We start from the raw sequence: 26577 nt of genomic DNA on the forward strand, positions 1-26577 counted from the left end.
TATAGGATATCCGGTGTTTTATTACCTTAGCAGATTACCTGTCAGGAATTAGAGCCATCATTGTATCACACAAAATATAAAACATTTAAACAACATTGTCCCGAGCATGAAAATAAAGATGATTCATCCAATCAGACAATGGCATTTCTCAATGGAAATTAACTATGGAATCCTTGAAGGAACATTGTTGCGCTTTGATTAATGTTGACACCCTGTCCTCGTTTTTGGGAGAACGACAATGCGACAACGCGACAATGTCCCTTCTAGGATCCCATAGTTAACTGAAATCAAGACAAGACCAATAAAAATAATTGAAGGGTTTAAGGTGAGATATTGCAGCCTCTTGAAGTAAACCAACCTCAACATTATACATAGCGTTATCTGACCCTTGAAGATCCCGGCTAGAATAGGTCTTCAGCAACCCGTGCTTGCCGTAAAAAGCGACAATGCTTGTCGTAAGAGGCGACTAACGGGATCGGCTGGTCAGGCTCGCTGACTTGGTTGATACATGTCATCGTATCCCGATTGCGTGGAGACTCGATTATGTACAGACGGCCGTCATATAGCTGGAATATTGCTGAGTGCGACGTTAAACAACAAACAAACAAACATGGCGTTATCTACTGTACATACAGAGTATGCAGTAGAGCTTTAACCCTGGAAGGACAGTTTCGGCGCTGGTCCTCCTTGTCTAACACCACTCAGACATCTGAGTTGAACCTTACCAAGTTTACCATCACAAGTGTCTAAACGACCGATGCATCGAGGGGCTATGGTAGTATTGCGTGACAGGCATTACTGTGCTAATGATTGCGCTTGGTCTAATTACCTTAATGTGAAGTCTATAGGAAATAGCTATTACTTGAACATCTGTATTTGGCGAGTGTTGTCATGGCGAATAATTACATTCGCTATCACAGATTCTTCATACGAATAACAGACACGTCATGTCTCCACAACTATATTGTTCTATCCATTGTAATTTAGTTCCGGTGAAATGTCTGAATCATTCTGACGGGAATCGGATCATACTGTGTTGACTTTGTACTGAGATATATTCAATGTTGATTCGTATTGCTGCTTGTGTATTGCACATGACTATCTTGCACGCTAGTCTGCTTGTCCACTCGCCGACTTGTCCACCATCCTGCTGATCCTCTTGTCCGCGTATATTTCGGATTATCGTACTGGAAGTCCGTTCATGTAATGTCTCATTGTCAAACTCTGCTAGCACACTGGCCCACTAGCCCGTTAGTCATCTGGATAAGTGGTCTGCCAGTCAACTAGCCAACGCGTGTTCTAGCGTCCTGTTCACGCGCCCACTAGTCAATTGTTCCACATATCTGCAAATTTGCTGGTCCACGCTTTTGCATTCGAGCGAACCAACTCGCCGCTGGACCGCGCGTTGATTTATATTCTTGTCCTCTCGTCCGCTAGCCTTCTGATGCTCAGGCCTAGACCTCCAGAACGCTAGAAGGTGTGAACATCGTACATTGAACCCCCCAGGCCGTCCCCCACCGACGATCCGCACGTTGGACAGAACGGACCTGAAATAGATGAAGTATCAGTCATTAGCCAAATAATAAACTCATTTTCCTGAGATTAATTTACTTGAATCTGTTTCGGGGTATAATCGAGACTGATTATCGTTTTACAAAATATACTTGTGAAGGCAAAATTTCAGACAACTACAAAAGTCGACGTTAAGGTTTGAAGGATTTTATGGGCGCTTCCGATGGAACAGGTTTCGCACGCTACAGATTCCAATGAAGAATCCACCTACCCGTCTGTGTGAACATGGCCGAGCCTCTCGACCCCCTGGACGCCAGTGACGTCATAGAGGGGGCTGATATCATACCCATGGTCTCCAGACCCTCCCTCTCCTCCGCTGTTGACCCCACCCAGGAGCTCCGGGGGTCAGCTTTCATTACACGGGGTCTGTTTGGAGTTATATTGTGGCACTTCATGTACTGGAGAAACTGGGATGACAGCGAGGCGAGGGCTTCTTGCACCTGGAATGTCACAAGGTAGGATCAGTTTATTAGAGTGGGGAAAGTAACCCCTTGTCTATACAACTGGCCTTACATTTGGAGTGAGTGAGTGAGTGAGTGAGTGAGTGAGTATGGTTTTACGCCGACTTTAGCAATATTCCAGCCATATCACGGCGGGGGACACCAGAAATGGGCTTAACACATTGTACCCATGTCGGGAATCGAACCCGGGTCTTCAGCGTGACGAGCGAACGCTTAAACCACTAGGCTACCCGACCGCCCCCAATACATTTTGACGTGGATGTGACTCGCGGACGATGTAACCACCAGGCCAAGCCACAGCCCTGAAACACAAAGCAGTTTCCTTGCCATTTAAACTTCTTAAAGTAAATTATCTAGACGTTGAGCGTAGGCGTGTACATTAGAAGCCCTATATGATCCAGAAGGAGTAAGACGTTGACAGGTATCATGTTCCTGTGAGTATTTAAGCGGTAACTGTCCTTTTCTGCCGAGTCGGCAGAAGTCTAGCTATATCACGAAAATGTGCAAATAGATCTTGATCAGACAAACCAGTGGTCGATAGCATGAGTAATGAGGCTGCCAATGTGGTGGTTCAGTAACGTCAGAGCGTATTTGGTACGTAGATTCAACATTTTCATAATAGTAATGGCACCCTCGGTCATGAGTAAAGGTTTCTGTCGTTGTTCTTGCAAAGGATGCTAGGAACAAATTCTGACTGAAATCCGGCCGTAAACACACAGGAAGCAGTGGAAATGGACGCTGTCACTGACTCATGTGATGTACTGACCACAGCCAGGCTGCCCCCGCTGACCAAGGCTTCCTTCTTCAGAGCTGTGAAGTGGACATTGGCTCGAGTTGCTGTCCTCTTGCTGTGGTCATCTGCCAGGGGCCTGTTGTCGCGTGTATGAAACTGCTCCTGGAATGGCAGGGGTTGCATGAACATTAAGTACTGCTATACTTTCACATTCGTCACCACTCGCCTCTTTCCGTAACCTGCAAGAAGACTCCACTATCGATGAATGCTAAAATACGACAAACCAATCAGAATGCGCGTACTTCAAGTACTTTGGTCAACGAATCCCTCTTGCATTTAAAAATATACTCTAAATACAGTTAAATGTGTTCAGTCAAGTCCCGATGTGTTTTAAATAGCATCTGGAATATGTATGACATGGGGGGAAATATACGTGAATAATAACCAACGACTTGACAATTGTTTTAACTATGCTCTTTTGCGCTTAGACGGATGCCAGTCGCTTAAAATGGGCACAGAGGGGCACGAGTTGCTATTCGATTTGTCGGAGTTGGTCATTAAAGGTAATGTCAATGTGATGAACACACGGCAGGTATCAAGTGTCAAGTGTCAAGTTTCATACCATGCATTCGAAGACTGGACAGGACAGGGAGCATAGAGTTAACGGCAGCCATCGAGAGCCAATTCAGATGGTGTTGTACTTCTGACGTGTGCAGAATGGGAATATTCCATTACGGCGTACTTAGGCCACGTGTTACGTTAACCCTTCCAGTTTGTTGGTATGATTCGATGATTATCTTTAGGTTACATCGTTTCTTGTATGCACATTGGTACAGAGTGGCGTCCCTTAGGCGTGCCAGAACCCTATAACCGTTGGTGCGAATCCCTGTTCGCCTTGATTTCCAGGTTTGTCAGTGCTCTACACATTATCATCGGTTTCACCAAAGTGGTAAAATTCTAAGATCAGCACCATTTCTGATTTTCTATATCATGAATGTACTGTTCTTAATCAACATCTACGAAAAACAGCTCGGGTCACAGATTGGTTCAATCCAAATATCAGAAAACGCTTCCTTAAAACCTCTTAAAAAATGCCATTTTGGGACACTGTGTCGTCAAACGTCTCAAATTTATGATTGTTGAAATGGACAAAGTCTAAATTACCATTCAGATGAACGCATCTGTTAACTTTCATGCCAATGTTTAAATATTTGCCTCAGTTCCTAAATTGTGCAGATCCTGCAGGCCAAAAAGGGCCATCATCCTACGTCGTCCTTTGTAGACAAAGAGTTAGTTCCCTTCCCACAGTGACCTAATTTTGGCTTTATACTAACGAGGACATTGGTTAACAGATTTGGTTTGAGGAGACAAAGATGTATATTTTATTCAACATTTGTGAAATCTTGAGGATGGATCTGTAAAAAACAAACATCTCCTGACACTTACCATCAAAGAAAAGTCGGCAGGCCCAACTCCAACGATGATAACTGACAAAGGGAGACCACTCGTGTCAATTAGTCGATGTATCGTCTCGTCGATATCGTTAATTACACCATCCTAGGACCACGAAACATTGATATCAAATATATCACAAGAATGATCATTTTGGAAAGATGGTACTTTTCATAAAAAGATATTATGAACAACGCCATGAAACGTGATTCGCTAATAATAATAGCAATTAAGTTTTCATAGGGAATAATTAGAAATTAGATTTCACATATACGCATTTAATATGACGCCTTGCTGCTTACGGTAGAGACTTACTGTAAGAATAAGCAGCACGTGGTATATCTGGTTGCCTTGGGTGACTGTGGCGTCACGGATGACGTCAGCAGCGGTTGCTATGACCGGCGCCACGCAGGTTGGCCCAGCAAAGGTCAGAGTGGGAAGGGCGTTTGTGTATGCTTCCGTTACCCCCTGGGGAGAGATGTCACCGTTGTCACAGATGTCGCGGAGACTCAGTAACAAGGAGCCGATTTGCATCTATCAGTTCCTCGCCCGACTCATTATCATCATGATATTTGAATTGCTAAGTCCACCATATGTGTCCTTACTTGGAAATGTTCTGAACGAAAGGCCAAGGAAGCTGCTGCTAACTACTGGTAATCCAGGATACGTTGAGCCAACTCACAAAATGGGTTTGACGCAAATAGGCGGCGCACAGGATTTTGGCAAACATATTTGGTTTGTTACAGGTAGAGAGGGTGCACGCATGTTGTGCACGTACAGGTCACGACGATGAATTTGACTCCCGTGGACACACGTGTTGCTCATAAGTATATTAAGATGTGGCAAGTCGATACCAGAATTCTCTAAACGTCTACGTTGATAGAGGTTAATTACAAACACATACCGTATTCGACGTAATAAGCGCCCCGTCCTAATAAGCGCCCACGGCGATATTTGCTAATATATTGGCAAGTGAACAATCCCAATTAGCACCCCTTCCAATTGATCAATGTACACAAGACGTATTTATTCGTGTATAATACGCACTCGTGTGTTATATGCACCCTTAATTATGGGCAATTAAATTCTGGAAAATATATCTGTCGTGTATAATACGACTTTTCTTCTGTATTATTTCAGGCTGTCAGCATAAACCACGAAATATCCGATCTTTAAACTCTCTTTTTTCCTCACCAAAATTATATTCTAATAAGAGCCCCCTATTTCTAACTTTGAGAGCGCCCTGGGCGCTTATTACGTCGAATACGGTAAATTTGAAGACTATAGCTATGATTACCCAGTTATCTCAAAATAAATCCAGCTAGCAATATTACGTTTACAGCATGCTGAAATCCCATAAACAATCATATGGGATTATTCATGGAGTATGTCATTGAGTCAACTATCACTACGTTAAGGTCTCAGCCTTCACAACCATTTGATGAATGACATGACTTTCTTCATTATTTCCCTCTGTCTCCATTTCTACAGCATATGAATTCCCTTCATTGTCACAATACTTCTCAATTATTGTTATATGTACAAATTTGCTGTCACCGTTTTCACAGTCATCGGATACTTCACATCACCACGTACTATCATGTGCTATTTAAGTCTCGTTGTTAGCCGAGACAGGACACACACATATCTATCTGTTGCTTGTCGCGGACCACCCTCTACCCCTTTCTTCACAGTGGTACGCGCCTGAGGGCGGACCTCATACACAGTCATACGTGGTTAATTGTCAGGTCACAACTCAAGTAATCTTGGCTTACCAGTAGTTACTTAGAAGGCGACCTGAATGTGCTGTGAAATCAAGGAAGTAGAGTGGAGGACTGTCTGATCTCCATGTAATATTCTTCAGGCTTTAAACGTTATGGTGATAAACATGGCTGATGGTGTTCAATGTAGGTAATATTTATTGCAGATGGTATTAAGTGCAAATTGTATTTGGTGCATATGATATTTAATGCAGACCGTGTTTACTGGAGATGATGTTTAATGCAGATGGGGTTTAGTGCAGATGATGATAATTAGGGGGTGGATGTTTAGTGCAGATGGTGATATTTAATGTAAATGATGTTTAGTGCAGATGGTGATATTTAGTAAAGATGATGTCAAGTGCAGATGTCCAGTGTTCCCCGCCTTGATATTGTTGGAATATTGCCAAAAGCGACCTAAACCCACAATCACTCACTCACTCAAGTGAGTGCAGATGGTATTTAGTGCAGATGGTATTTAATGCAGATGATGCTTCGTTCAGATGGTGTTTAGTTATAAAGTTTTTTAGTGCATATGGTATTTTGTGCTGACGATACTTCGTGCTGACGGTATTTAGTGCAGATGATGTTTATATCATTCATTATGTCTATAAAAGTAACTTCTAATATCTGCACGATATTTCCCCTTATTGTCAAATGTCACGTCCTATCCCTTTCAAAAGGGTGTATTTATTGCAATAACATGTATACAGATTGGTCCGATTTAGGAAGAAAGTTGCATATCGGCGATTTCTTATAAGCAGCCAGACTGACCTTGACCCCGCTGACCCAGATATTTGATTGGTTGTCTCTGAGCGGGAAGCAGTGGAGCGGATTGTCGTCTGATGTTCTCTTGGCGCCAAATCCAAACACTGCTATCTTCTGCTCCACGTCGTAGCGAGATATGCTGGCTCCGAGCGTCTGTATCGTCGCCAGGTACTGGTTCTGGTGACAAGACATGCGAGAGTGAGTGAGCGGGCTGGGTTTAACGCCGCTTTTTAACACCTCATTCCAGTTATATCCGGCGTACCAGCTTAATGTGGGAGGAAAGCCCCAAGTGATGCAATCTCAGACGTTTACCACTTTGGTGAAACCCACGAGCACGGGTATGGTGCTGACAAACGTAGAAACATAATCGGGGCGAACCGGGATTCGAACCCACAATCATAAAGACACGCCAGAAACCTATGATTGTGGGTTCGAATCCCGGTTCGCCCCGATTATGTTTCTAGGTTTGTCAGCACCATACCCGTGCTCGTGGGTTTCACCGAAGTCGTAAACGCCTGAGACCTGCATCACTTGGGGCTTTCCTCCCACATTAAGCTGGTACGCCCTGGTATGACTGGAATACTGTTAAAAGCGGCGTTAAACCCAACGCACTCACACACTTACTAATAGGCAAATCTAGATATATGGACAGTTCTAAGGACTCCAGTCTCTTATAGGGACAACTTTTATTATTTACATACTAGTAATCTAGGAATTTTGATTTAAACTAATAATTATTGCCTAAGAGACTTGTGCAAGTCTATGATCGCTCATCTGCTCTGAGCCCGGCTTCATCCCTCAAATCGAAAAAAAAGAAAGAAATATATTCTTTGATACAACTTGGATTGCTCTTGCAGTATGTGTGACAGTGCGTTGTTCTTGTTGATACTGTCGACCATTGATGGACAAGACTGTAGCCAAACAAGGTATACTGAAGGTCGATACTTGAAGACGTAAACCAAGACGTAATCAACAAAACCATGTTCTTGTAGCATGAAATCTAACAAATACAACACGCCCGATAATTACCTCAAACAATCATAATCATAATGATATCATTATTGAGGTAGGTTTTGTTTGTTTGTTTGTTTGTTTGTTGACACGCTTGCCTCAGGAAGATAGAGTTTATTGTGATTTGCAAACCTCTGATTGACCAATCAGAACCGAGTTTTAAAATTTGTTTGTTTGTTTGTTGTTTAACGTCGCACTCAGCAATATTCCAGCTATATGACAGCGGTCTGTAAATAATCGCGTCTGGATAAACAATCCAGTGATTGATATCATAAGCATCGATCTACGCAATTGGGATACGATGACATGACTCAACCAATTCAGCGAATCTGACCACCCGATCCCGGCAGTTGCCTCTTACAACAAGCATAGTCGCCTCTTTTAAGCTGGGTACATGCAGCATGTAATATAGACACTGACAGGATGTTATGTGGATCTAGGTTGAATGTTGTTTAGATCTAGGTTGAATGTTGTATAGATCTAGGTTGAATGTTGTATAGATCTAGGTTGAATGTTGTATAGACCTAGGTTTAATGTTGTATAGATCTAGGTTGAATGTTGTATAGATCCAGGTTGAATGTTTATATAGATCTAGGTTGAATGTTATATAGATCTAGGTTGAATGTTGTATAGACCTAGGTTGAATGTTGTATAGATCTAGGTTGAATGTTGTATAGATCCAGGTTGAATGTTTATATAGATCTAGGTTAAATGTTATATAGATCTAGGTTGAATGTTGTATAGATCTAGGTTGAATGTTATATAGATCTAGATTGAATGTTGTATAGATCTTGGTAGAATGTTGTATAGATCTAGGTTGAATGTTGTATAGATCTAGGTTGAATGTTGTATAGATCTAGGTTGAATGTTGTATAGATATAGGTAGAATGTTGTATAGATATAGGTTGAATGTTGTATAGATCTAGGTTGAATGTTGTATAGATCTAGGTTGAATGTTGTATAGATATAGGTAGAATGTTGTATAGATCTAGGTTGAATGTTGTATAGATCTAGGTTGAATGTTTTATAGATCCAGGTTGAGTGTTATATAGATCTAGGTTGAATGTTGTATAGATCTAGGTTGAATGTTGTATAGATAAAGGTAGAATGTTGTATAGATCTAGGTTGAATGTTGTATAGATCTAGGTTGAATGTTATATAGATCTAGGTAGAATGTTGTATAGATCTAGGTTGAATGTTGTATAGATCTAGGTTGAATGTTTATATAGATCTAGATTGAATGTTATATAGATCTAGGTTGAATGTTGTATAGATCTAGGTTGAATGTTGTATAGATCTATGTTGAATTTAACCAAATTCACTCACATACACGAGTAGGTAGAATGTTTCACAGATCCATGTTGATTGTGATGTACAATAAACTACGGTTATAACGAACTCAAAGGGACCACCCATTTTAGTTCGTAATAACCGTAGTTCGTAGTTCGTTATAAGCATATATACAACATATATGCAACACGTGTCCGTGGCTAACAAGTAAGATCGTTATATCGGTCAGTTCGTTATAAGCGTGTTCGTTATAACCGTAGTTTACTGTATATGTGTATATGTGTGTGAAAGGCACCTCCGATCACCCACCTTTGCATCGTCGCAGCTATGGAGAGATAGTTCGTCCGATACTGTACCATTGGAAGCCTGCAAGTGCACAGGAAGATGTAACAACTTTATGATAGGCAAACTAAATTTCTTTTTATCAGCCTGCGAAGTGATATTGTATCTGAATTATAGTTCAGTAGTTTGCAATAAGGCCGTGAATAGGAGATTATTGGACGCGCTTTATTGGAAACCACAATTTTAACAATGTATCACATTTGCATGACAAATGTGTGTAGTGTCCCCACGGCCTGATATAATTGCAGCCGTATCCTCACTCACTCACTCACTCACTCACTCACTCACTCACTCACTCACCCACCCACCAACTCACTCACTCACTGACTGACTGACTGACTCACTCAACGTTACCTTTAACGCCAAAGACATGACTAACCTCCAATTCGACCTAAGGTACTAGTAGGCTGAATACACTTTTCTCAAGGAGGTGAATAAAATTTATTTTAACCAATATATAATCGCGATGTGTTTTAACAGGACCTACCAGCTGTGACGGTTTGGCCTTGGACAACAGATTGGTGGAACTTACAGTGAAGTCGATAGCAATGATGAGTCTCAGCTTGCATCCGCCTCGCACGAAGTCCATCAGGGAGTGCTGCTTGTCCACACTGAACACAGCAAGTACAACATTCAAGAGACATCCATGTGTCAGACAGTTCTACATGTACCATCAACAGGAGACATCCATGTGTCAGGCAGTTCTACATGTACCACTAACAGGAGACATCCATGTGTCAGACAGTTCTACATGTACCATCAACAAGAGACATCCATGTGTCAGACAGTTCTACATGTACCATTAACAGGAGACATCCATGTGTCAGACAGTTCTACATGTACCATCAACAAGAGACATCCATGTGTCAGACAGTTCAACATGTACCATCAACAAGAGACATCCATGTGTCAGACAGTTCTACATGTACCATTAACAGGAGACATCCATGTGTCAGACAGTTCTACATGTACCATCAACAAGAGACATCCATGTGTCAGACAGTTCTACATGTACCATTAACAGGAGACATCCATGTGTCAGACAGTTCTACATGTACCACTAGCAAGAGACATCCATGTGTCAGACAGTTCTACATGTACCATTAACAGGAGACATCCATGGTGTCAGACAGTTCTACATGTACCATTAACAAGAGACATCCATGGTGTCAGACAGTTCTACATGCACCATTAACAGGAGACATCCATGGTGTCAGACAGCTCTACATGTACCATTAACAGGAGACATCCATGGTGTCAGACAGCTCTTAATGTACCATTAACAGGAGACATCCATGGTGTCAGACAGTTCTACGTGTACCACTAACAAGAGACATCCATGTGTCAGACAGTTCTACATGTACCATTAACAGGAGACATCCATGGTGTCAGACAGTTCTACATGTACCATCAACAAGAGACATCCATGTGTCAGACAGTTCTACATGTACCATTAACAAGAGACATCCATGTGTCAGACAGTTCTACATGTACCATTAACAAGAGACATCCATGTGTCAGACAGTTCTACATGTACCATTAACAGGAGACATCCATGGTGTCAGACGTCAGTTCTACGTGTACCATTAACAAGAGACATCCATGTGTCAGACAGTTCTACATGTACCATTAACAGGAGGCATCCATGGTGTCAGACAGTTCTACATGTACCACCAACAAGAGACATCCATGTGTCAGACAGTTCTACATGTACCACTAACAGGAGACATCCATGTGTCAGACAGTTCTACATGTACCATTAACAGGAGACATCCATGGTGTCAGACAGTTCTACATGAACCACTTACAAGAGATATCCATGTGTCAGACAGTTCTACGTGTACAATTAACAGGAGACATCTATGTGTCAGACAGTTCTACGTGTACCATCAACAAGAGACATCCATTTGTCAGACAGTTCTACTCGTACCATCAACAAGAGACATCCATGCATGTGACTGTTCTACGTGTACAGATAACAGGAGACATTCATGTGTCAGACAGTTCTACATGTACCATCAACAAGAGACATCCATGTGTCAGACAGTTCTACGTGTACTATAAACAGGAGACATCCATGTGTCAGACAGTTCTACATGTACCATCAACAAGAGACATCTATGTGTCAGACAGTTCTACATGTACCATCAACAGGAGACATTCATGTGTCAGACAGTTCTACATGTACCTCAACAAGAGACATCTATGTGTCAGACAGTTCTACATGTACTATTAACAAGAGACATCCATGTGTCAGACAGTTCTACATGTACCATCAACAGGAGACATTCATGTGTCAGACAGTTCTACATGTACCATCAACAAGAGACATCCATGTGTCAGACAGTTCTACATGTACCATCAACAGGAGACATTCATGTGTCAGACAGTTCTACATGTACCTCAACAAGAGACATCTATGTGTCAGACAGTTCTACATGTACCATCAACAAGAGACATTCATGTGTCAGACAATTCAACCCATATCCGCATCGAGAGAAACATTCACCTGACATTCTGCTCTACCAAGAGACAGCTCATTCAATACACAGTTTCAGTTTGGTTAAATAGTCGGCTGAATGACAAACATGTGACGCGGGTCTGTTGAGATTCCATAAACTTGCCTTGCCTTAAAGTCTGAAAAGAGTTTGTGACAGGTGCCATCGCGAGACACGCTCGCATGTTCTGATTATCATAACTGTCTTCATACACACGTTTATGACACAGTGGGAATGGTACAATGGTCTTTGCTTTTAGAGTTTTCTTTTGATATTGGAAAGGGTGTTGTGGATTTATTCTACATTTACTCATGAAGTGCTTCGAAGACGACAACTCTTATGAATGAACTGAATTCCAGCACTCCAACAACATACGGAGGTATTTCAGTACGGATTGTTCAATCTAAATGCGGTCAGCGTTCTCTTCCTGACCCTCCCTGTCTTCTTGCGTCCATTGAGTGACCAACATAACTAGTTACGTTTTGCTTTTGTTTGTTTGTTTGTTTGTTTGTTTTTTGTTTAAGGCCGCACTCGCCAAAATGAAAACGTGAAGCTTATGTGTACCGGTATTATGATATTTTATAATAATGTATTGTAATTATTGGAACTACATATCAACCTACATAACTTAGTTTGTTTGTTTGTTTATTTGTTTGTTGTTTAACGCCGCACTCCAGCTATGTGACGGCGGTCTGTTAATAATCGAGTCTGGACCAGACATTCCAGTGACTGATATCATGGGCATCGATCCTCGCAATTGATACATGCATCAACCAAGTCAGCGAGCCTGACCACCCGATCCCATTAGTCGCCTCTACCGACAAGCATAATCGACTTTCACAGTAAGCATGGGTTGCTGAAGACCTATTCTACCCCGGATCTTCACGTACCTTCACATTCAGAGATGTCACACGCCGGATGTTGCGTGATTGTATCCGATGGCACGTTTTCGACCGTCTTCAATTCACATTACCGCCCAGAGAACTTACTTAAAAAATATTCTTTAGATTCGAATACTGGAGTGCTGTAAGAATCTCACGTCGCAATGGATGAAAAAATCTAATATGTAACCTTATCGATCCCGCTGGGTTTTTTCAGCCGGATGTAACAAATCTTCCTCAAAGACAATCCTGCAAGCTGTGGTTTGATCACTTTCTTTCCTATAGACAAGACACATGAATATTACTTTTATATCGTACTGTTTTTGTCAAAGTGTGAAAAGCTATATCAGATTATAACTCTTTGTGATTTTTTCTTACCGGAACTGGTAAAATCTAACGCTGCCGGAAGTAACATCCTTCTTTTTTTTCTTCTCCTTCTTTGGGCAAATGAGATGGAAGCTCTTGTAATTGTTTACTCTGGGAATGACACAAGGCACACGTAAAGGGAATATGAAATCAATACCAACACCCACAGCGGCACACCCAACCACAACGCACGCACGCACGCCCACCCACACACACTCACTCACTCACTCACTCACACACACACACACACACACGCACGCACGCCCACCCACACACACTCACTCACTCACACACACACACACGCACGCACGCACGCCCACACACACACACTCACTCACTCACTCACTCACTCACTCACTCACACACACGCACACACACACACACACACACACACACCTCCCTCTCTAACCCAAAATGAAATGGGTTGTTCACAACTGTCACAAACTACAGGTTACGTGTGTGAAGAAAATGTTTCGTTATGCGACGAAATACATGCCGTATTTTATATACTGGTAAAGCTGGAACAATGTATTGTCTTATAATATGGCCCTCGAGTCTCGTGCATGTTCACACGTGCCCACGTGAGATGTATTCGGCTGTTATACCTGCTGTTGTATACACACTATGGCAGCATGGAGCGGAGACACACTATCGCCCACTGGACTGTCATCCTAATTTGGTAACGAAGTCAACATTACATGTTGCAATTAGCAAGTCATATTCCAAAAATGGACCTCACCTTTTCATGTTCAGGAGCTTTCTGGCTGTTGTCACAAACTCCCCTAGTTTGTCATAGGCAGACTTGAACCCAGCCCTGGAAACAAACCAGCATACAGTAAACTACGGTTATAACGAACACACTTATAACGAACTGATCGATATAACGAACTTATTTTAAGTCCCGGCCATTTGTTGTATATATGCTGTGTATATGCTTATAACGAACTATGGTTATAACGAACCAAAATGAGTGGTCCCTTGGAGTTCGTTATAACCGAAGTTTACTGTATATCTCTCATTATCGAGCACCTAAATGTATTTCAGATATTTACGTTTCATTTCCAAACACATTTTCACATAATAATGGTATCATCATCATCATCATCATCATCATCAAGATGCCCATAGTCCGTCAACCATCAGTTTGGTCATGTCGACCGTCATAAAGTTACATGATAATATTAATAATATTTTTGGAGGCCATGCAGTAATACAAATCAGATATTTTTAGTCAGGTCAATGATTATTATCCGATAGTAACCAACTTTTGTAAAACACCGGGTGTCAAAATGATGGTTGACGCCAATAAACATGTTTGATACCTGGCCCGAAGTAATCAGTAACAGGTATAAAATAGTTCTTCAAGAACAGATTAATGATGTAATTGACACGTGAAGATCCGGGATAGAATAGGTCTTCAGCAATCCATGCTTGCTGTAAGAAGCGACTATGCTTGTCGTAAGAGGCGACTAACGGGATCGGGTGGTCAGGCTTGTTGACTTGGTTGACGCATGTCATCGATCCCAATTGCGTGGATCAATGTTCATAATGTCAAGCACTAGATTGTCTGGTCCAGATTTGATTATTTACAGACCGCCGTAGACCGCCTCCGTGCTCTAGAGCGTCCGCCCGGAGAGCGGAAGGTCCGGGGTTCGATCCCCGGCCGCGTCATACCAAAAGACGTTAAAAGATGGTACTTGTTACCCTGTCTGGCGCTCGGCATTAAGGGGCTAAAACAAGGACTGGTCGGCTCGGAGTCAGTATACTGTATCTGAGTGGGGTATTCATGCTAAACTGCGGCATGGTATCTCAGTGTGCTAGCACTATAAATCGGCATCAGTCCGGACTAGTACAAGCAGCCACACACACACGTACATGCACGTCGCTATATAAGTGCAATAATCTTGGACGCGACGTTAAACCCAATTTCACCATCACCTACAGACCGCCGTCATATAGATGGAATATTGCAGAGTGCGGAGTTAAACAACAAACAAATAAACAAACTAATATGTAGGTTGATTTGTAGTTCCAACAATTACCATAAATTATTATTAAATATCATAATAATGGTACACATAAGCTTCACGTTTTCATTTTGGCGAGTATATGCTCTTAAATCAAGACTCTCGACGAGACTTAATTAACATGTTTGCTGATAACACTTCTCGCTGCCTACCCATAGTTCGTATGCCAGCAGGAAAACTGTATTGGGCGGTCAAGGTCGTCGTTGCAGAGTCTTTGCATGCTCACGTCGAACGGGCGCCAGCTGTGATTTAACGATCAAAAAGATTTTTCACCATAAAAATAATAAAAAATCCAGTTTTAATAAGACTGAAACTGATATCCTATCATGAACAAGGAAGTATATACAGCCGGTGGTGACCTGACTGATCACGGGGTGTCAGTGGGTGCACGTTCTCCACTACTGGGAACCAGTGCAAATACAAGTTAGAATTGGTCTTCAGCAACCCATGCTTGTCGTAAGAGACTAAATGGATCGGCTGTCAGTTTCGCTGACTTGGTTGGCGCATGTCAGCGTATCCCAACAGCGAGGATCGATGTTCATGATGTCAATCACAGAATTGTATGGTTCGGACTCGATCATTTACAGAACAGAATAGCATTGCTGAGTGCCGCTTAAAAACAACAAAAACGGCTTCATTCTCTCCCTTCAAGGCAAATTAATGAGTGAGTGAGTGAGTGGGCGAGATTTTGTGTGTGTCTGTGTGTGAGTTAGTGAGAGAGTGAGTGTGTGAGTGATTGATGGAGTGACTCGGTAAGATTTTGAGTGAGTGAGTGGGTGATGGTTGGTTGGGTGAGTGAGTGAGTGAGTGTGGCGATTTGCCCTGTTTCTAGCACTATTGATGTGAAACATACTGTGAGGACAATCCCCAAAATGGACCTCCCATGCTATACTATAGACGGAATTAAAACTAGAGCTTTAATTAGGCTAGCTCTCCCTTCTAGCTACACGGGTGTGTATGTGTTCATGAAAAGCAAGGATCCCGGATCTGCTGGTCCTGGGTTCGATCCTTGGTTCGTCAGTACCAAACTCGTGCTCGTGTTTCAATTATACTAGAAAATATATGCGGTTCATATAAACTGATACGCCGGGATTTAATCGGAATATTTTTCAAAGCGGCGTTAAGCCTCACTCACTCACTCACTCACTCACTCACTCACTCACTCACTCTGTACCTGGGACTCCTCGTCTTGTGCTGCACCTCTGTCCTGAACACCGGGTGGTATGTCACGCTGTTTATCTGTCGGCCGATTTCGAGGTACGTGTCTGGCTGTAGAAACCAGAGAACATTAAAACCATACTGGCAGCGTATCAATCATTACAAGAAACAGGCGACGGTTCAGTCGAACTTTCTCATGATAATTACATAAAAAGTGTCACTATAAAGAATATTTCTGTAATATATACGTTCCGACCAAACAACACATTAGCATTGCTCGTCACGTAACATCGATAAAAATACGGCAGTGTATAGAATTTACATTTATTTTATTATTTCGATACCAGATATTGGCATTTCCCCGTGTTTCCTTCTCACCTTGCGGTTATTGAGGAAGCCGACCTTCCCTAGTTTGTGACCCGCTACATGGAACTGGGCTTTGCTTCTCGTTTCTCGCACAATCTCGGCGGTCATGTTAATCAGACCACGAGACTTCGGATCACCTGGGGGCAATGGTAAGGAGGGTCGGATTTATGCCATAAATAGTTTAATAAAAGAATGAATAATATAACTCCAGCATAGTGTGGCAGTCATAGTGCAGCGGTGTATTGATTACTTCAGAGAGGACTCTACCATTAAGCAGTTAGGTATATAGAGTATTCTCCCTTTACCCCACTTCTCTAGCAATGAACAGTTTTAAAATAATTAAAGAAAATCCTGCAATGTTCACTTTATGATGGTAGTTTTATACGTAATGCTTTCAACAGACGATGTTGTCATGGCAACGCGCACCTGCTACTCGAAGAATCCTGGAAGTGGTGGTCCAAGGTTTGGTGACGTCAATCAGTGAGTCCAGAGTCACCTCCACGCATCCAACAAAGTCATGTTGGCGCAAGTCTGATGACCTGAGGCCGCATAAAACACAATCACCGCGTTATTGAAAAACATTAAAGTGGTGTTGTTGTTGTACCACAATAGCCGATGTCACCAAAATCGAGATGAATTTGTTTTGGCAAAAGTTACACTTTAATGATTAATATAGGTCCGTCGTGCTTAATATCTGCTAAAACCTACTGTCCCTTTCAGGACTATACGCCGTGAAGTAACAGATGATAGTAGGTGAGGTGAAATGGGGTTTAACGTCGCGTCCACGATTATTGCACTTATATAGCGACGTGCATGCACGTGTATGTGTGTGTGGCTGCTTGTACTAGTCCGGACTGATGCCGATTTATAGTGCTAGCTCACTGAGATACCATGCCGCAGTGTAACACCACTCAGACACAGTATACTAACTCCGAGCCGACCAGTCCTTGTTTTAGCACCTTAATGCCGAGCGCCAGACAGGGTAACAACAAGTACCATATTTTAACGTATTTTGGTATGACGCGGTCGGGGATGGAACCCCGGACCTTCCGCTCTCCGCTCTCCGGGCGGACGCTCTGCCATTAGACCACGGAGCAGATGATAGTATACTAGTCGTTATAAAATTAAGCCATCCGGCTAGGTGATACATGTAGCTTGCAAACCCCACGACAAGTCCAGCCATCATGCTGTTTTATGTGACGTCATTTAATCTACACTTCACGATTGAGATTGAAAAAAACCTTATTGACTGCCCGCCGTCGGGCCCCAAGATAAACATATACCTGTAAATGTAAGTCACACCAGTGAGGTGGAGGTACGTGATTTACTTTAACAAGCATTAATTGGGTACACGTGTCTATATACACATGTAAATAAAACGTGCAGAATTGAACATTATTAACTCGTAGTGATACCGCCGATTCTGGTGTCAATAGTGGGATATACGGGACTGAATCCACCACGTACCGATTCATCTGACAATGCAGCTCGCGCCGCTACTCACAAATACTGTTTTTGTTGTTCAACGCCGCACTCAGCAATATCCCAGCTATATGAAAGCGGTCTGTAAAAAAATCGAGTCTGGGCCAGACAATCAACTGACTGACATCATATTAAGCATCAATCCATGCAGTTGGGATACGAAGACATGCTTCAACTAAGTGAGAGAGCCTGACCACCCGATCCCGTTTGTCGCCTCTTACAAGTATAGTCGCCTTTTACGGCAAGCATGGGTTCTACCCTGGATCTTCACGGGTCTACTGACAGATGCACGTCACATTCCCTCCACGGGAACGTTCCCATGCCGATGCACTCACCTACTGTCGATGTCGTACACGGAGAACATAAGGTGTTGCTGCACGTCAGGCTGCACGTCCACGAGGAAGACCTGTGTGAACTGGGCAGAAACCGCAGGTGTCAGTATACTCCACAATGACACACATTGTATCTCTTCCATACACAAATACTACATATACCACCTACAAGTCAACTTTCATTAGTACATCGGATACACTGGGATTCCGAGACAGGGTAGGTCCTCACTTTTTTAGGATCTGAGGATATCCCATTACGGGTCACGTCAGACCGAACTTGCGCTAAGTTTGACCGACCATTGGAAGGACTGACAAGAAGTCGACATTAGCCAATAAGAAGGCAGCTTTCTCGTGCTTCACGGCACTGATTTCAAATTGGCGACTACGCTTCAAACCATATTTTGACAAATTCTCAATTTAAAAAAGTGAAACCTTAATGGAATGGCTAATAGATGGTCTTGGTTGTATGGATTCAGTCGTTAAACCCGTAACTATCGTTCGACTGTCATTTTCACGATCTGGTAAGCGACGCTCTGACTGGATGAAAGGTCGTTCTGATGTGACCCCTAATGGGACGTCCTCAGAACTTTGTTTAGCGGTAGCGAGAAGTAAGATCGGATTTGAATGAAATTGAGTACCTTATGTTTGTCGTAAGAACCGACACTAATTAAGGTTCGGGAAGCCTGTGACCTGACTGTTTGTGTGCCATTGCATCGAGACAACAAACAAACAAACAAACAAACATGTCCTGGTGAGGTGATCATTGAGGGCCCTTACCTGGAGTTCAGGTAGTCCCACTAAACCTACCTAAGGTTACTCCTTCAAAGTTGTAATAGGTTGGTACGTTAGTGCTTCATGGTCCACCTTCATAGCTTATCAATATAACAGGGCATCAGTTAAACATTTCGCTATGTGATTAAAGAAACTATATCTTCAATTGTAATGCGGACCATCTTTGATGTGCAAATTGAGCCAGTTATTTTGTAGACCTCCGAAATGGGGGTTCTAGAAATGGGCGGTTATTGAGCAATTTCGTGTAAGATTTTGTATATATGTTCTGTAAATAAGTTACAGATGAACAAAGATTGCTGTTCTGGCAGAATGAGGAAGAAATTGTATTCATGCTGATTCCTTGTGACTCCTTGACAAGCCAAGAGTCAACTTTCCTTTTATGTCAATCAATATTTTCGCATCTCCAGCCCTTTGTGTCTACCTGTTTTATAACTTTTGAGATACAATCGAACATGCTCTTTCTACCAAGATTTCAAAAGGCGTCAAACGACTCTTGCTAATAAGTTGTTTGATCCCGGTTACGAGTAGTTGGGGACATTTCCAAATCTGACAAAAATGATGCAATTCCCTATTTTGACATGTACCATGTGTTCCCTTATTGTTTCAGGTGAAAATTTGACTTTATTTTGTAACCCAGAGAGTTGGTAACAAGAAAATGTTTTTTAATAAATGTGTGCCATATGAACCAATATTTTCAAATATTCACAGTTGCCCATCTATATATGTATATTAAAACATACCTTTTGTATTGGACCACATTTGACAAATATTGAATCTAAAGATGTAAGGCTCAGTATAACGTGTCAAGGAATGACACATTATCCTTGTCTAATACTAGTGGACGTGATGGAGTGGCATGGTGATGTTGATGATGCAGTATATATGTGATATAAAACGTCAACGCCAGAGAATAACCTGGCTCCAGTGATGACACCAGGTGTTCGCGAATTGGTAGCACCCGCCACACACACAATTTGCATAAAAAAATATGTGTTTGTTGATAAAAATGCTGTTGAAGGTGAATTTCACCTTCTATTTGAATGCCCAGTCCATTATAACCCTGTGCCAGAAATATTTCAAAACTTAAATATGGACATGGAGATATGTTATTTTATAAACACTGCTTTGCAAAACTGCGCTGGTTTTACTCTCTTTGTGTATACAATGTATGTGTCATTGCCACTTTGCCCCAACATGTCTCAAACTGTATTATACTTTGTACGTAGGCCACAGCCCTGTGCTGAATAAAATGAATGATAACCTACCTAAGCTGAACGTTGGCTTAGCTCAACGTAAGATAGTCTTCAATGACCTACCTCAACGTCAGTCTCCAATGACCTACCTCAACGTCAGTCTCCAATGACCTACCTCAACGTAAGTCTTCAATGACCTACCTCAACGTTAGTCATCAATGGCCTACTTCAACGTAAGATAGTCTTCAATGACCTACCTCAACGTAAGTCTTCATTGACCTACCTTAACGCAAGATAGTCTTCAATGGCCTACCTCAACGTAAGATAGTCTTCAATGTCCTACCTCAACGCAAGATAGTCTTCAATGGCCTACCTCAACGCAAGATAGTCTTCAATGGCCTACCTCAACGCAAGATAGTCTTCAATGTCCTACCTCAACGTAAGATAGTCTTCAATGTCCTTCCTTAACGCAAGATAGTCTTCAATGTCCTACCTCAACGTAAGATAGTCTTCAATGTCCTACCTCAACGCAAGATAGTCTTCAATGGCCTACCTCAACGCAAGATAGTCTTCAATGGCCTACCTCAACGTAAGATAGTCTTCAATGTCCTACCTCAACGTAAGATAGTCTTCAATGTCCTTCCTTAACGCAAGATAGTCTTCAATGTCCTACCTCAACGTAAGATAGTCTTCAATGTCCTACCTCAACGCAAGATAGTCTTCAATGTCCTACCTCAACGTAAGATAGTCTTCAATGGCCTACCTCAACGTAAGATAGTCTTCAATTGACTACCTCAACGTTAGACCACCTCAAACCAAGCTAGATATCCATGGTCTACCTCAACTTAAGTCCCCAAAAGTATACTATTGTGTTGAGGAACTAACTTACCTTTGGGTTGTGAGACACCCTGATAACCTACCTTGGGGTTGAGATACATTATGATAACCTACCTTGGGGTTGTGAGACTCCCTGATAACCTACCTTGGGGTTAGGATACTTTATGATAACCTACCTTGGGGTTGTGAGACACCCTGATAACCTACCTTGGAAATATGAGACACCCTGATAACCTACCTTGGGGTTGTGAGACTCCCTGATAACCTAACTTTGGGTTGAGCGACTCCCTGATAACCTACCTTGGGGATGAGACATGTCCTGATAATCTACCTTGGGGTTGAGATACTTTATGATAATCTACCTTGGGGTTGAGACACTCCCTGATAACCTACCTTGGGGATGTGAGACTCCCTGATAACCTACCCTGGGGTTGAGCGACTCCCTGATAACCTACCTTGGGGTGGAGACATTCCCTGATAACCTACCTTGGGGTGGAGACATTCCCTGATAACCTACCTTGGGGTGGAGACATTCCCTGATAACCTACCTTGGGGTTGAGATACTTTCTGATAACCTACCCTGGGGTTGAGCGACTCCCTGATAACCTACCTTGGGATGGAGACATTCCCTGATAACCTACCCTGGGGTTGAGCGACTCCCTGATAGCCTCTGTCCGCCCGTGTTCTTTCCACTGGCCGAAGAGTTTCACAAATAGGACACACATGGGGTCAGTCTTTGTGAACACGTCCAGATTGACCAGGTCCTGACAGGACACCAGTATCTCCACTCGGCCACCAGGGGGCGCCGACATATCTGGAAGGCAAGGGCATGTCATCATGGGCTTCTAAAGTGTAGAATAAAAGTATTCCCGAGGATTGGCACCACGATACAAGTCAATCGTGTTTATCACAAGTGTTGTCACCTGGTGTGTAGCTCCCTTATTACATGTATCAATAATATATGGCGTTCATATCAGGAATACAAATGTACCTGGGTGAGTTGAGACGTGTCAGACGGAGCTTGTATTGATGTTTTCTATATCTGGGTATATACAGTGTAGTGGTTCTATATAATTCATATTCTTGTTAGTAGCCCATGCAATAAAATAAAAATAAAAATAAATCAATTGCAAATTCATTATGCGCCTACCTTTCCTCCCGGTTGGTTGAGTGTAACACGTGGTCTGTTGTCATGGGTAAATCTCTTTAATATATTTTGAAGTTCAAATTTCCTTAACTTCAGGTTCTACGCAGTACCATGAATTTGGAGATTACTCGGTGCTTGTCGTAAGAGGCGACTAACGAGATCGGGTGGTCTGGCTCCCTGACTTGGCTGATGCATGTCAGCCAAATGCGTGGATCGATGCTCATGACATCAATCACTGGATTGTCTGGTCCAGACTCGATTATTTACAGAGCGCCGTGAAATAGCTGGAATATTGATGAGTGCGGCGTTAAACAACAAACAAACAAACAAAACTCGGTTCTGATTGGTCAATCAGAGGTTTGCAAATCACAATAAACTCTGCCTAGGTCGTACCTGGACGGCGCAGAGCTATACTCAAGTCACTATTGCTTGTCAGATCCACGTTCTACAGGCCGCCTTGACATAACTTCCAACAACATGCAATCACTTTACATTGACTGGTATAAACTGCCAGCCAAAGAAATTAGAGACTTAAGATGGGATTTGACCAAAAACACTGCAAAAGCTATGATACCCGTATCAAGTACATTAACTTCGTGACGTTGATAAGATTATTCGCATATATTTGTTCTCCGTAGGAAGTGACTAAATGGAGGCGATGGCTTGTGGTGTATGTATGCATGTTTGTTTTATGTAGGTCGATATATACAAGAAGCGCTATGTGCCAAGGTCAGCACAGAGTGGTTGTGGTTGCTGTGTTGGTGCCCCGGAGCACCTAGTGGTTGTGGTTGCTGTGTTGGTGCCCCGGAGCACCTAACCTAACCCCAGCTGGACTAAGGGTGAGACAATCCTCTATTTTCATCTCTGGACAAAGGCTTATTTTTCCAAGGTCACCTGACACGGACTAAGTCATAAATAGAAACCACAACAATTAATCAGTGACATAATGTCACAACTCGTTCAGGATGGCAAAGCAAGTACAACAGAACCGGGACGACCAATGGGTATCAGCATCTTAAAGCAACGGTTAAGTGATCCTCGACATTTTATAATTATCCTTTGCCTTTACATTTGTATTCAGACAAAGGTTGTCCCAACCCGGTCGCTTTGACAACATCACCACCGAATAACCATTTCTTGTTTGTTTCACTTTTAGCCTCCACCACCAAACATTGGTGCATACATCTTTCGCCCGGTAGTGTACGTTGGCTATAGATCGAGAGAAAACGTGTGTATAACGTGGTAGTGTTGACCAGAGTTTTACTTGGGCGTGACCCCAATACACAAGTGAAATAAATTATGACGCCTACTTATGTTGACGTTAGTGCTTATAACGTCTTGAGAGTGATCTACGTTTATGGTCAAGATTCGTATTGGTTTGATATTGTTTAACCAGATAAGAGGTGAGGTGAGGTGAAATGGGGTTTAATGTCGCGTCCAAGATTATTGCACTTATATAGCGACGTGCATGCACGTGTGTGTGTCTGTGGCTGCTTGTACTAGTCCGGACTAATGCCGATTTATAGTTCTAGCTCACTGAGGTACCATGTCGCAGTTTAACATGAATACCCCACTCAGACACAGTATACTGACTCCAAGCCGACCAGTCCTTATTTTACCTCCTTAATGCCGAGCGCCAGACAGGGTAACAACAAGTTCCATTTTTAACGTCTTTTGGTATGACCGGCCTGGGATCGAACCCCGGACATTCCGCTCTCCGGGCGGACGCTCTACCACTAGACCACGGAGGCGGTCCGCACCAGATAAGATTAGAAATTCTTTCTGGTTATAATAAGACTAACAAGAAGGGGAGCATTGCCGATACACACGGGTAGCCTTGACTTCTGTATGCTTCTTTATTACCTACTGAAGTACAATAGGACTCGAGGTATGTACAAATGTTGACAGTATAGCAAGGTCATGTGTGATCAGGGTTCTGTACAGGTATATTGTGTTCTGTGAGTTAATGTGTCACTAGCGGGCAGTACGGGGTTTAGGAGGCACATGAGCCTGGTTACCGTCAGACCGAAGATTGCCGGCTGTGCAAGAGAGATAAGTGACTGGTGACGAATTTAACGTTACGAGACCCAAGTTTACAAAAACATATTCTCTGTGATACATTTGTGTGTGACTATTAGACCTATATTGTGACCTCCATTGGACTTTCGTTTTGATAACTCCAAGCGCGAACAGGATAAATTATGACGTGACAAGTGACGTCACTTCAAACCTTATGATGTCAGTTCAGAGCAGACAGCCGACCTGTATGGGTATTACAAGACAGCACTGACCAATCAGATAGCTAGATTCTTTAATTGTAATAATAAAGTATATAACAATAATTTAGTGCGTTTTGTATAACGTCTACACTTTGTGATCAGTACAATGTGTCAAAAGAAGAAACTATCTATGAACTTGAGGTATTGCTGTCTGATAGACACATCTATAACGCGAAGGGGAGTAGCAATGTGGTTAAAACGCTGGCTTACAACGCCGAAGACCCGGAATCGGATCAAGATATTAGAAAGTTATTTCATAATATATGGCTGTATTATTGCTAAAAAGGGCCGAAAACACCACTCACTCATTCACTCCCATATCATTGGATGAACAAATAGACTTTGAATGAGCTGAATCACATTTGTTGGGACTGTCAGCTAGCATGAACCTGTGTTTGTTTAACTGATCGTGTTTCCAAGGTGCGTCCAAAATAAACCGTCGCATGTTTGTGTTGTGATTAATGTGGAATTAGTCACGGCATTACATAATTACATATTACAAAATTATCTGTATAAAATCTTACGTCATTTCTGATAATTAACTAAATATCACGAGCATTCGACGTTCACGTTTATAGTTATGTTCATGCAGACCTACATTTATTATGACGATGTGTGTTTCATTTTAACAGATTGCGTAACATAATGTCCAAACAAATACTGTTGAATTTATGGAAGCATTTCACGAGTAAACCATGTACACAACATATACAGACTCCGTCCTGATTACTGATGTGTTAACTGAAGACGCAAAGCTTGAATGTGTTGCATGTATAGATCGATAGTCGATAACCAATAATCGATCAAAGTGTGTAGAATAAAGGCAATAAAACGAACCTTTGCTACAGGAGAATGAATCTGATAGACACAACTAACACATCTATACACACAAACACATTATACCACAATGACACAATGGCTTAAGACACAAACCGAAAAGAGCAAAGTATAGTTTACCTTGTATTTGTAATTCACAAACGATGGCGTATAAATTCCTACATCAAGCGCTATATCCTACGTGACACTCGCCCAACTCCGTGGTGCAGCTAGTAAACAATATCAACACTAGTACCCGTACCACCGCATGTCTCGTACACACGTACCCGGGTCACGTGGAGGGAAGGGCCCTCGGGGGAGGGGTAGGTCAGCCCAGCTGTGTTGACATCTCCAGGGTGATTCACAAGCCGTCACTGGCTCTAACCAGGGGTATCAAATCTATTGCACCCGGGGTAGTTCTCTGTGTGACGTCGGCTGCTTTCAGGGTGGAGTTAATTGTGGGACTAGCTGAACGCTCCTCACTGAAGCACGGGTCATTGAAAACAGTGGCCCTGTCGCTGTTATAGTTCACTGCGGACACTTTTGGAGAACATCGATATGAGAGGTATTTGGTCGTGCATTGCTGATCATGCGTTACTGATCATGCTAACGGAATGTGTCTTTGTGGAATCACGTCCTTTACTGTTCTGACATGATAAATAGTAGTAGTAGTAGTAGTGGTAGTGGTAGTAGTAGCAGTAGTAGTAGTAGTAGTAGTAGTAGTAGTGGTAGTAGTAGTAGTAGTAGTAGTAGTAGTAGTAGTAGTAGTAGTAGTAGTAGTAAGAAATTATTTATTTAAGTGTCACACAAGCTTGTAAAATATACATGATATATACATATAAAATACAGTGCGTCGAGCCACAAATTGACCTATGAAACACTAAAATCAAATTATACAACAACAAAATAAAAATAAATCAATACTTGGTTGTAAAAAATAAAGCATTTGTCTCAACATTTTTAAAAAGTGTTGAGGCTAAAAGGCTTTGTATCTTAATTCGTTCATTATATATA

The 26577-nt window shown here is 42.2% G+C and overlaps 1 protein-coding gene across 1 annotated transcript; it reads right to left on the reverse strand.

The window, feature by feature from the left end:
• On the reverse strand, positions 1 to 26066 carry LOC124140337 (copine-3-like). Its single transcript, XM_046507873.2, has 17 exons — positions 25705 to 26066; positions 21963 to 22135; positions 18503 to 18582; positions 17112 to 17224; positions 16698 to 16822; positions 16336 to 16430; positions 15314 to 15403; positions 13874 to 13948; positions 13147 to 13245; positions 9922 to 10000; positions 9357 to 9413; positions 6753 to 6923; positions 4534 to 4686; positions 4213 to 4323; positions 2800 to 2928; positions 1784 to 2012; positions 1 to 1547 (listed from the first exon to the last, which is right to left on the reverse strand). The coding sequence occupies exons 2-17, from the start codon at positions 22131 to 22133 to the stop codon at positions 1471 to 1473; spliced, it is 1854 nt and encodes a 617-aa protein (XP_046363829.2). The 5' UTR covers positions 22134 to 22135; positions 25705 to 26066; the 3' UTR covers positions 1 to 1470.
• Positions 26067 to 26577: the final 511 nt, after the last annotated feature.

This window comes from Haliotis rufescens, unplaced genomic scaffold, assembly GCF_023055435.1.
Source record: "Haliotis rufescens isolate VD_foot unplaced genomic scaffold, xgHalRufe1.0.p SCAF_5, whole genome shotgun sequence".
In the NCBI taxonomy this organism is placed as follows: domain Eukaryota; kingdom Metazoa; phylum Mollusca; class Gastropoda; order Lepetellida; family Haliotidae; genus Haliotis; species Haliotis rufescens.